This window comes from Abramis brama, assembly GCF_963993115.1.
Source record: "Abramis brama genome assembly, chromosome: 20".
Lineage (NCBI taxonomy): Eukaryota > Metazoa > Chordata > Actinopteri > Cypriniformes > Leuciscidae > Abramis > Abramis brama.
The window spans coordinates 25,070,816-25,083,210 of NC_139982.1; the positions used below are offsets into that span (position 1 = coordinate 25,070,816).

At 36.5% G+C, this 12,395-nt stretch overlaps 1 protein-coding gene across 2 annotated transcripts in view; it reads left to right on the plus strand.

The window, feature by feature from the left end:
- Positions 1–12,395, plus strand: part of ntrk3a (neurotrophic tyrosine kinase, receptor, type 3a) — a gene marked incomplete at its 5' end in the record, with an annotated part of 210,137 nt that overhangs the window by 28,275 nt on the left and 169,467 nt on the right. For both annotated transcript variants that reach the window (XR_014603703.1, XM_084094591.1), the window contains one exon: positions 10,226–10,300. Coding sequence is in view for 1 of the 2 variants with exons in the window: in XM_084094591.1 (XP_083950717.1) it covers positions 10,226–10,300 (75 nt within the window). The remainder of the gene's footprint in view (positions 1–10,225; positions 10,301–12,395) is intronic.

Here is a 12,395-nt window from a genome sequence, read left to right on the forward strand (position 1 = left end):
AAATTGCAGACTCGGCACAATATGGGCGTACCTCATACTGCTGAGGGCTTGTTGATCCAGAACAGCGGCGCTGGGATAAAAGCAGTGTGCTAATATGCCTAGCGTTCGTGTTCATGTGAACCGATTCCTGTGATATTTACAGCACATACCACCTTCCTACTTTCGATCATCAGGTGTGTTTGGACTATAGAACTATTATGATTAAACAGCTTTTTTGAGCAATTGGGCTGTTGATTTTTTGTCTTCATGTAGGCTGGTTCTGTAGGTGGTTGCAAAACCGGTCTTGAAAGCTGCGGCCTGCGGCTTCCAGAGAACAGCTGAGCGAGTGGGCGGCTTCACCGCTGAGATCAGGGGCGGCAGAGATGGAGGGAGTAAAAAGAAAAGGCCAAACGACCTCCCTCGGCTCTTCTGCACCTCCCTGTGCCTTCTCTTCCATCTCTGGCTGGAGCGCAGTCATCGGCTTAGCCTCACGGATTGCCACAGGGGTCCGGCCGCAAAAAAGCATTCTGTGTTTCTTTCAAGCCAATAAATGAGGCTTTGAGAAGCAGTGCAAGTTTGTCTGATGGCTTTCAGATGCTCAGTGTCACCCCTGTAATTTCTGCACCCAGTTGAGTTAAGGTCATTGCACTGTCGCTACTCTTTGAACCAGGGCTGGGATTCTGGGATTCAATCCCTGAATCTTTTTCACCACTGTGTTTCCATACGTGGTCATTTTTGTCATCATTAACTATAGCTCTATTTACTGTGTAGCGTGTTCCTGTGGCTTTAGCATGATGTTAATATTATTTGTTAAAGTTGTTCAAGATTTCAGTCTTTCTACTTCATAATCTCATGTTTAATTCAGTGTGATACTTTTTTGTTAAATTTACTCGCAATTTCTGAGTGAAAATTGTTTCAAAGTGAACCCTACTCCATTTTTTTAATGGATAGCAAAGGTCATAGGTTCAATTCCCAACAGGGGTATTAAAGTTTTTTATATTTATATTTTAATTTCAATTTAGTTTTCAGTCTATCATTGTTAGTTTTAGTTTTTATTTTCAGTTTTAATTTTTTGTTTATAGAAATAAATATTTTTTTGTAATTGAAATAAAGATAAATGAGATATAAATTAGGTGAAAAAAAAATGTTGCCTGGGCAACTAACTGAAAAGTTTAAGCACTAAAATGACTAAAATTAAAACTGATTAAAATTAATGACTGACTTAAAAATATATAGAAATATAAAAAAAAAAATACAAAAATACATGAACATTATTACAAAAGGGAAAAATGATTTAAAATATTATTAAATGTTATAATAATATATAAATAATGCTAAATTAACACTGTAATGTAATGTACAGATGGGTTGTAAAGGTTTTGAGTTTTATATACCATGGATCAAACTCCAAGATAATTTTTGGACAATTTTAATTTAATTTTAGTTAGTTTTAGAGTACTAATTTATTTTAGTTCAGTTTTTTTTTCTTTTTTTCTAAGGAACATTGCCACTTATGACCCCCTAGCTAAAAAACAAAACTGCATCCATTTTGCAGAAGAACATTGTTTTGGTCGTGCTTCGGCTCTGTGTGACTGCGGATTAGTTTGAACAAAGAAAAAGTTACATAGTGTGTCTTTAAATTTAGTTTTAGTCTATTTAGTTTTTTATGAAAGATAATGATACTGATTCCCAGGAGTTGTACGCACTGATAAATATACCTTAAAATATCTGTGGAATGCATAAATGTAAAACATACTTCTGCTGTATGATTGAAATGCAAGCAAGACTTTTGTCTGTCTGTGGGCATAAAGTCTGGCGCTTTTTATAGCGAATTCTGCAACAAAGTGGAAGGTCAGCTTAGCTAAAACTGTTGTTTTGACCTTGTGGTCAGAGTTTCCCTCTGTATATGTCATAGTACTGAAAATGTCAGTTCTATTTGAGGGATTTGTTGGCAAGATATGAGTCTGGCCATTTCAGGTTCATGCTAAACTCTTTTAGCAAGGCGTGATGCCATGAACCATGCAAACCTTGACACAATCCAGCTTTATAGGAAGCACTCATTTTTATAAGATCTAAATGAAAATAAAATAACTCTCTGCAAGTCGATGTAAAAAAGTAGTGTTTTAAAGGTTAGTGGAAGCTTTTTAGACTTGGCTTTGGTAATATTTAAAATTGTACCTATTTTTTTTTACCTTTGCTTATGTAATGTCAACAAGTCTATTATAGTCCTATATTTCATCAAAGGCTGGTCCCAGACGCATCAGCATCCGTGGTTACTGGAATATGCTTGCTTGGAGTTTGATTTCTAGCTCCTTGTTTATTTTTTAGCATTCCCTTTCAGTGTGCAAAGAAGTTGGATTGTTGATGTGTAAAATAAATGATCTGGACTCCTATAGCTTTGGCTGTGCATCTGTCATGTTGACGACCGAAAGGAAAGAAGGGAAGGAACAACAATAGAAAGAGAAATGAAGTTTTGTTGGGTTGTCAGATCTCGCTACGCCAGCGTGTTGCTACATGAAGTTAATTATTGGAATGGTTCAGTAACTCACCATGACTTTGTATTTATTCTTCACCTAAAGCTGAAGTGAAGGGAAATTTAGAGCTGGCAGTCTCCCAGAGTTTCTTTCCGTCTCTCAGGTTCCCTGCATCAAACAGAGCGCATATGCAGATCTCCAATACTGGAATATTTATGAAACGCAGACCAATCCCTCCTGTTGCGACGCCATATCGGAGATGGAACTAGAAGTTTTTGGAGGTTTGGGATGTGATGTACTTCCTTAGCCATTCATAGAGCAATCTGCTCTTGGCAGAGAACGCACCAGCGGTCAGCGGTAATTTTGTTACTATGAAATTTAATGTCATAAGAAATTCTCCTGTGTGAAACAGAAAGGGCTTGCCTGATGAAAATCTTTCTCATGAGTATCAGCATTTTGTTATGAACTGGATCAGAGGTCATATATACATGGAAATTTCCCAAACTGAGAACTTTGACAACACTACAGCAATTAGTTTTTTTAAATTGCTCTTAAATATTATTTTTTTGTCTATTAAAATAGAAATGCTAAAAAAAAAAAAAAAAAAAAAAAAAAACAGGACAGGCACATGCTGGTCAAGTGAGAGATTTAAGTTTTTTTATTATTATTATTATTTATAAATAAAATAATGAATTGTATAAGTTCCATGTGGGTCATCTATTATTCCATTAACTTTTAGGTTGTTTTAGGTTTTTGTCATGGTATCGGTTCAGCAGTAGCATCGAGATATTTTAGTCAGGTATCCTATCGAAGTCATAATTTTGGTACATTAAAAAAAAACTAACCCTTTTTTCCCCCCAGGATTTACGCATTTTAATTAATAATAAAATTCCATCAAATTAAATTGAATAATCTGTACATATGATTCATATTATGAATCAAGAATTTTAAATAAGTAAAAATACTAGAGCTTAATTAAACATTTTGTATAAATCTGAATGTAACAAGGGAATAGGGCCATTTGTTTATATTATCCGTATTCAAAAAAAAAAAAAGTTTAAATTTAAGATTTAAACAAAATGTTTTAGAACGCTATATATATATATATATATATATATATATATATATATATATATATATATATATATATATATATATATATATATATATATATATATATATATTTATTTATTTATTTATTTATTTATTTATTTTTTACTCATTTAAAATTCTTAATAAGGAATTATTCAAGTCAATTTGATGGGATTGTACTATTAATTAATGCGTAAATCTTAAAAAAGGCTTTTTTTTGTGTGTATCGTGACAACACTACTTTACATTGCATTGTTTTCTAGATATATGGTCATGTCGATATTGTGGAACACTCTCATAAAATAGCATTTTATGTAATGCTATGGCAGACATGAATTTGTGTGGATAGTGATAGATGCAAATTTAAAACAATATGCTCGTGTCTGACTTCCGCTTCATGTTGCTTCAAGCTTTTGAATGCTAACTTGGGACTTAAAACAAGACATGCTTATCTTGTTACCTGCAGCTCTGCATTGTTTTTCACAAAAAACAGATATCGTATATTGTTTTTTGATGTGGGGAGAATGCAAAAGGTAGGGCTTCCCTTTCACTGTAGGGACCTGTCTTAGATAACAGCTTTTTTTGCTGTTGTTCACAGAATGGATGTGTATTTATTTGGTCATTATTTACTCACCCTCACATCTTTCCAAACCCAAATGACCTTTATTTTTCTTGGATGAAAAAGAGCAGCTTGGACACTCTACAGAATATCTCCTTTTGTGTTGTACGGAACAGAGCTGAGGTGAGGTGACAGTGTTACGGAGATATAAAGCTTTTGTCTGGAATATAGAAAACATCCTTTATTTTATGGTTGGAAATTTTATGGATGGAGGAAATTCAAGTTTGACGGTTTCTTTTACAATAACCATTTCCTTATATGACAGCAATATAAGCCATAGCATTTTGAGTGAATTTGAAAAGTTTTATGGCAGCATGTTTTTTTTTAAGGCAGTCTTGAAGTGACAGTTTCACCATAAAAGTAATGCTTACATCTCTACAATAAACCGAATTGTGATTAATTCAAGTCATTCTGTGGCCTTCTGCAGAAGCTTTTAGCTCTCATGAATGTTTATTGTGGAACACCGTTGCACATATTTAATGAGTCCTCACAGGAATGCTTGTTAAGATTGTTTTATGTATGCTTACTAGAAAGATTTATGAATCCATTATAATATGACTGAAGAAGGCCAAATCGGTCTGGAAGTGTACAGAGGATTCACAGGAAGTCGTGTCTACTTTAGATACTTGTTCTTTAGACACCTGGGGTCTGCTCTTTTATTCATTACTGGTCACTTAGAAACTGCACAGTACAATCAATGGACCCATCAATTAGTCGATGTGTCAGTTAGTCACAGGGGCAAAAACCCAGCTCACACTTTCGGATCTGTCTAGTCCATCCACCTTTCGATTTCTCCATGTCTTCAACTGTCTATTTAAGTGCAATCTGCAAAATCTAGTCAGCGTTTAAAGAAATGCTGAACTGTGAAAAATCATCCTGATAGCCAGGTGTGACTTGCCCTCATGTTGTTCCAAACCTGTATGATTTTCTTCTGTGCGACACTGTTCACTCAGAATGTAATGAACTTGAATAGGTACTGAGGCTGTGAAGCTCCAAAAAGTACCAGAAATTTGCTGTAAAAGCACCAAAAATGTAGTCCAATATGACCTGTGTGCTATGTTTTAAAGGGATAGTTCACACAAAAATGGTGTCATTTCACTTACTCACCCCATGATGTTCCTAATCTGTATGAAGACGACTTCTTCGTCAATTTTCACCAAAACTACCAACATTCTTCAAAGTATCTTGTGTTTTCTGCTGAAGAATTACATGCATGCAGATCATGGTTAGTAAATGATGATAGAATTTTTATTTTTGGGCAAACTATGCCTTTAAAATATGGTGCTTTTTATTATTGGCAATTTTATTATTATTTATGATTGATTTTATTTTTACATAGTCTGTTTTCATTTTAATTTTTAGCTTGTTATTTAAGTTTTTTTCATCCAATATGTACATTTTATTTATTTTATTGAATGAAATATATTTCAATTAACAAACTTTTTTTTTTTTTAAGCAGTTTTAGTTAACAACGGTGTTTGACGTTATGGTCAGTTTAACATTCTTCAAAATGTCTCATTTTGTGCTAAGGTTTGGAAGAACATGAGGGTAAGCAAATGATGACCTAATTTTATTTTTGGGTGAAATTTTGAGATCAGCACATTTGTAGAATTGGTTTAGTACGATTTCCATATCATAAGATCCATGCAATGAAAAGACAGCCCCTCAATCTTCTCAAAGCTCAAAGAGCCACAGTCCAACTTGCCATAAATATCACTTACGAGCAGAATCATGCGTAGTAACCAATCGGGATGTGCGTCGAGGCGTTTCTGTGCCGGTTTTGGTCTGTTTTTCTCATAAATGCACCCACACTCGCCCACTCATACAGACACAGATCAAGTGTAGATGGTCGGCATGTTCAGACCAGAGATGGACATTGTTAAATTTCTACGGCTGATGTAAATATGTGCAAGCCGAGCTCAGAAAACCTGATGCTAGCAACAGATGGAGAGCAGCTCGTAATTTCCCGAGCACATCTATCCGAGATGTGTCATGCAGCTGCTTACCGCGGTGTCAAGAAAAACAGCATCTGGGTGTGTGTATGTGTGAGCGAATGAGTGATCTGGAGAGAGAAGCGCCTAAGCCACTGAATGATTGAACTGACAGTATCGAGAGCATGACACCGTGGCAAATCCCAGAAGTTTTAAATCATTTGTCGTTAAGTGCCAGAGATAAATAAGCGATTAAGACTCGGGATTCCTTTAGGAGTGTGGCAAAATGGCCTACACCGTTCGATTCGCTCGCCACCAGATGCCAAGCGGCACTTCCTGTCGGCGGACGAGAGGGGAGACCTCTGGGAATCGCATTTCCATGACAGCAAACTACAAGTGCGCGAATTTGCATCGCTGACGAGCCAAATGCTCCAGGGGATGTGGCAGCTTTCTCCTCAATTAAACGCTTTGTCATTAGCTTAGATGTAATTGCATTTTGGGTAATTTAAACTAGTCGTTTGGGAGCACCAGACATCGAGTAATGGTGAACTACAGTCAATGAAACTAGAAATGTTTGTTGATGAAAGATTCTTTTGGGTTTGTCAATAATAATGAAAACAAAATAGACGATTTTTTGTCTATGCTTACCAAGACTGCGATTATTTGATTAAAAATACAGTAAAACCCGGTAATATTGTGAAATATATTATAATGCAAAATTAAATAACTTTTAAATTTTTGATATATTTCTAATTTATTTCTGTGATGTCAAAGCTGAATTTTCAGCATCATTACTCCAATCTTCAGAGTCACATGATCCTTCAGAAATCATTATAATATGCTGATTTGCTCCTCAAAAAACATTCTTATTCATACTTTGCAGTCACGTGACTACCATGGATACCTGGCGGGCAACAAACGGGTATTTTCAACGTAGAGTCCTGTAGTTCCAGGTCTTTCTAGTAGCCATCAAGTCTGTTAGCGAGCTAGCTGCATAACTATGGACTAGGATTAACTCCAAGGTAGCTAAATTGTGTAAAGCAGACAAGGTTTTTTTAAGATAATCGAGCAGTAATAATTCCTCCGTAAATAATCTAGCTCTACTGTTGGGTCATCTCTGGTTCTCATTGAAAACCATAGATATCACAAACCTCAAAACAACCTATCACACACTTTTGTTGTCGTTAGCAAAAGACGACAGCTGTTACTGTACGTTCACACCGCCACCGGCGAGAGCGTCAAAGTACCTGGAAGTCATTCATTTTCAATGAATTTTGCCGCTCTCGCCGACGGCGGTGTGAACATACAGTTAGCCTAGCTTAGACTCATAACACAAACAGCTGACTCGCCGAACCAGCTGGTGGTGTTGATTGACGAAACTACAGGGTAACTTAAAGACATGATTAATTACATGATCATACTCCCATTGTATTCAAACAAATGTTGAAATGACCTTTGATGGAGTGATGGAATGATTACTGCACAGATGTGTATACTGTGAATGTTGCTTATCTCATCTGCGGTTAGTGCATCCAATCGCACAACAACTATCTGGCATGTCGTTTACACCTCAAAACACCAACTTTTGTATAGTAAAACTGGCAACGTCCTGGCAAGATCCTTGATTAGTTTACTGGGTTTCGTTGCTGGAGAACGACGCTCTTGCCCGCCAGCCAGTACTTGTGACGTCACGTGCAAAGTATGAATTATCATCAATGTTGCAAACAGTTGTGCTGCTTAATGTTTTTTATGAAATCTGGTATACTTTTTCAGTATTTTTTACAGCTGATTGGTTCCTGCTGTATCAGTAGCCAATGAGCTCGCTGCTCAACCTTCAAATACTGGTCAGCATTTGCTGTAGCAGTTGCAGCGCACTTTCAGAAACCCTCCACCTTCCCCAGCTCCACCTGTATAAATCTGCATGCTATATTATACAGCAGCAGCAGCAGCAGCATGTTGTGTGTATATTGGCAGTAGTAAGTAGTAAGTGTAGCAGATCTATTCTGCAAAGACCAAACATATCAACATTGTCATATCCATTATCATGCCAAACATTTCAAGAGTTGTCATGACAGAAATAATAGTTTATAATATACAAATTCTATAATGTTATAAATTCTGCATTTTCGAATATTCTCTAAAAGTTTGTCCAGTTACCGTTGACAGGTTTTCATCATTTTGCATATTATCATCAGATTAAGTAATACAATATTGACAACAATGAAATGCCATTTCTGTCAGAGTAAATTGTTTAAAATCAATATGACGTGACAAAATTTGTTTTGCCAAAAAGCAAAGTAAGGATTAGGCCTTCGTTCAATTAGCTTTTATGAAGGAAGAAAAACATTACTGGTGTGCATCTTGAGACAAAACAATGGCACTGACATATTTTAAGAAATGTCAGTACAAGTTGCTTTCAGTTAAAACAGCTCAAACATGCATTTTGGTCTGGGACTAGTATAATACTTTTTTGTGAAACCGGGGGATAATTGTGATCCGTTTAACACTGACTGACTGCATTTCTTGCCAATAACAAAAGAACCATGAATGTTTCTTTACTCTTTTATTTATTATTTATCATTATATTTATTTTATTCCATTAGTGCACCACTTCTTCTCTTTGTAATAGTTTATCTCATTGATATTTGTTTACTGTTATAATGAGGTTCTGGTACAGTATATCCACATATGTCTCCAGGCTGTCGTCTATGGCACATGAGCCAGCTGAAGACAGATGCTGGTGAGACAGAAGCCTCCTGCTGTTCATCTAAAACCCTCCGTCACTGACACTGGAAAACACTTCCTGCAGCCAAGAGGGTCCTTCAAACCCAAGGGCTTCCAAAAACCACATTTCACAGTACGCCATTGATTAGGAAAACAGTTTTTCACTGCGTTCCGGTCTCTCCCCCAACTAGAAAAGTTGTTTAGCGATTTGAAACATTTGTAAATGTGTGCCTGCTTTGAACATCACCATTACAAGACATACAAGTTCCATAGAATTACACTGAAATAAGTCTCTTTTTTCATTCTCCTTGATCTCTGGAAATCTCCACAGAGGATCTATCCAGGCTAATTTGGGGTTTGCAAATGACTGGTTGGCCAATGTTGTCTTAATTACTCAATCCTGATGTTCACAGAATGCAAAGTGTCAGCTTGTGACGTTGGTAACTTATAAAAATGAAGAGCCGAGAATATGTGTTATGCTTCTGATAACTGGATGTGAATGGGAAATGACCACCTGTATTTGCCATTAAACAGCCTGGTCAAGCAAAGGGAGTCTTTTTGCAGATGCCTCTTTGTTTGATATTTTGTTGCTACGTAATGAAATGAATAGTTATAGTTAACTGGTTTTAAGATTTTATTATTTCACTAAAATGTGATACACAGAACTCAGTTTCATTCCACTTTGATTTGCGTCTACTCGCCGGCATGCCCTCGTTGTCTTCTGAGCGGCTGTGTTTAGCAGCGTTTAGCAGCGGATGCCCAAAGTGTTCAAGCTGGGGTAACTTCTAGAAACATAGTTATGGCGTTGGTGAAACTTCTGAAAACATTTATTAATCAGAGGCTTGTGTTTTAATGGGTGCTAATTCACAAAGTGATGATGCCAGCTGGCTCTCGTCGCAGCTGCGCTGAAGAGGTCTAGTTATTTCAGTCAACTACTGGCACCAGTACTGATAAAAATCATGAACACTGTCTATTTTTGTTGTTCGGGATCTAATAAACCGTTTTATGCCTTTATCAGACGTTCTTCATCAGTTGGAGCTTTTATTTTATTTCTCAGTGGATAATTGTGCATGCTCATTTGTACTATTTTTACATTTACTTTTTCCTTGAACTAACACTCTCTTAATTAAATAAAATACTTTAAATAAATAAAAGAATAAAAGAACACTGCAACAATGTAGTCTTTAGCAAATCTAAAAAAAGATAATCTGTTTTACATATTGTACATTTATTATGATGATGTAATACACTTGATGTGCTAAATCCACTTGTACCGTATGACAAATTGAAAAATTGATTAGTTTTCGTTCTTTTAACAAATTACAACATCTTCCCTTTCTCTGCAGGCTAATGAGAATTTCTAGATGCATATCTTCTAATTCTATATTCTGGATTTGTATTTGCAGACACATTGAGAACTGGTCGGGCTTGCAGGAGTTGAGGGGCGTTGACATGGAGTTGTACACTGGGCTTCAGAGACTGTGAGTACCACATCTTTTTGATCTGACATCTGCAGGAACGTATTGCTAGCGATTGCATTCTAGCATGGGCGAGTTTCACAGTGGCTTTTTCTAGCCAGTCCCACATAAAAAGTGTCTCCCCAAGGCCTGCTTTAAAATGATCAAATAATGCTGCTGAAGTAGCCAGAAAATTTAATTACATCCCCCAACACCCTCCATCTGGTCAAGACTTGCTTTACCTCGTTCAGTACGGTGATGCACATATCTTTACTTGGCTCTTCATAAGTAGGGCTTCCTCCCTCACAAGAGCCACTCAAACCTCCTATTACAGCTCTACTGGTTAATGGAGAAGTGATTAATAAGGTTCTCATTAGCAGTTAACTGTAACCCGCACTATCAAGGTGACGTGGCAGAACCTGGTCACGGTCTGGCACAGGAGGGATTTTTTGAGCTGAGAAGATTCAGTTTTTTTTCCCTCCTCCACAGTGAATGTGTGATCACTCCAGGCTTTTAGCATGTGAATTTATGTCAGAGTCCACAACATGAGTCACACACTGGGGCTTGTGTTTTTAATAAATAACATAAAACATTTAAAATGCATAAGTAACTACTCCTAGGACTTCTTCGCATTGAGGCAAGAAGTCAGTCTCCGATATTTCAGATGCTCTATTGGTCAAAAAGTCATTTTTTTTCATTGTTTAAATTTGAAGTTTGGTACGGGCATGAAATTTGCATATGCTTGCGTTCTTGCTCTTCCTGCATTCTAATGCAAATGCAGGTTCATCAAACATTTAGCACACTATTTCATAGCTGCCAACTCTCACGCATTCACCGTGAGACACATGTAATTGACACTTTTCACACGCTCTCACGCCACACATTCATTTTCTCACGCACAGAAAAATCGCGAAGCAAAGAGGACACGGAGACCGACAGACTAAACAGAGCAGGTTACTTATGATATAAAAAAAATCTCAGCTCTCAGATTCTGTCACTTTTATTACGAAATTCAAACAATAAATACCGTTTTGGCGCTTGTAAATATTATGTGACGCGACAGATCCCTAGCGGCACGTGAACCGATCATCTCTAGCTGATAGTAGGCCTAAATAACGTTAAACACGAATGAACACTGTTGAAAGATACAGTAGCCTACAACAACTTACCGAAATGTATATTCCTCATACATAAATCGACCAATCAATCAAACAAAGGGGTCAATAAAACAGCTGGAGAACAATTATGTCACATAACATTTACCTCAGGAAAGCCATTTAATGACCATCATATAGGCTATAGCACTATAGTTGGCTAGAAAAAAAGAGCTATAGAGAGTATTTTGCTAAATATGTGTACTATATTGCATTATATTTAATTTGTGTTATTTTTAACCTTAAATAATACTGCCAGCTGAATCTCTGGCTCTCTGTATGTTTACAGCATTAGGTGAGTTGTTTTCTTCTTGAGAAAAATGAATGCCTATCTTGTGTAGCCTACCTAATATTTATCCAAATGAGTCAATATTAAATCAAATCACAATAATTGAATTGAAATAATAAAAAAGCGTAGCTTACCAGAAATTGAACCATGTAAACATTGCAACATGTTGTCCCTAAACCTAATAAAATTCAGTTTAGTTACTAAAATGTTTTGACAATCACAATACACTTATTGTGATGCAATAATTGTTTTTACTCCCACCCCCAACCCCCCCCCCCCCCCCCCCCCCACACACACACATAAATCTCACTCCCCCCCCCCCTAAATTTTAATGTGCAAATTTGGCTTATTGCACCTTATTCGTAAAAAAAAAAAAGTGCTATTTGTTTGACACATTGCACTATTTCCGCTCGTGTAAAGCAGGCAGTGAACATACTAATAGTTCACCCATAGATGAATATTCTGTCAACAATTATTGTTTAGACCACCACTTTTTTTCAAAAACATAAGAAAGATCAGATTAAAACAACAAGAGGATGATATGAACATTTACCGTTCACACCAGGAACGATGACTACCGGTATATAAGCTTTCACACCAACGCACAATAACGTTCTTTAAATGTTCAGTCTCTTCAAATTCTAGTGGATTCTAATGTTTTTATTGTCTTTTATTG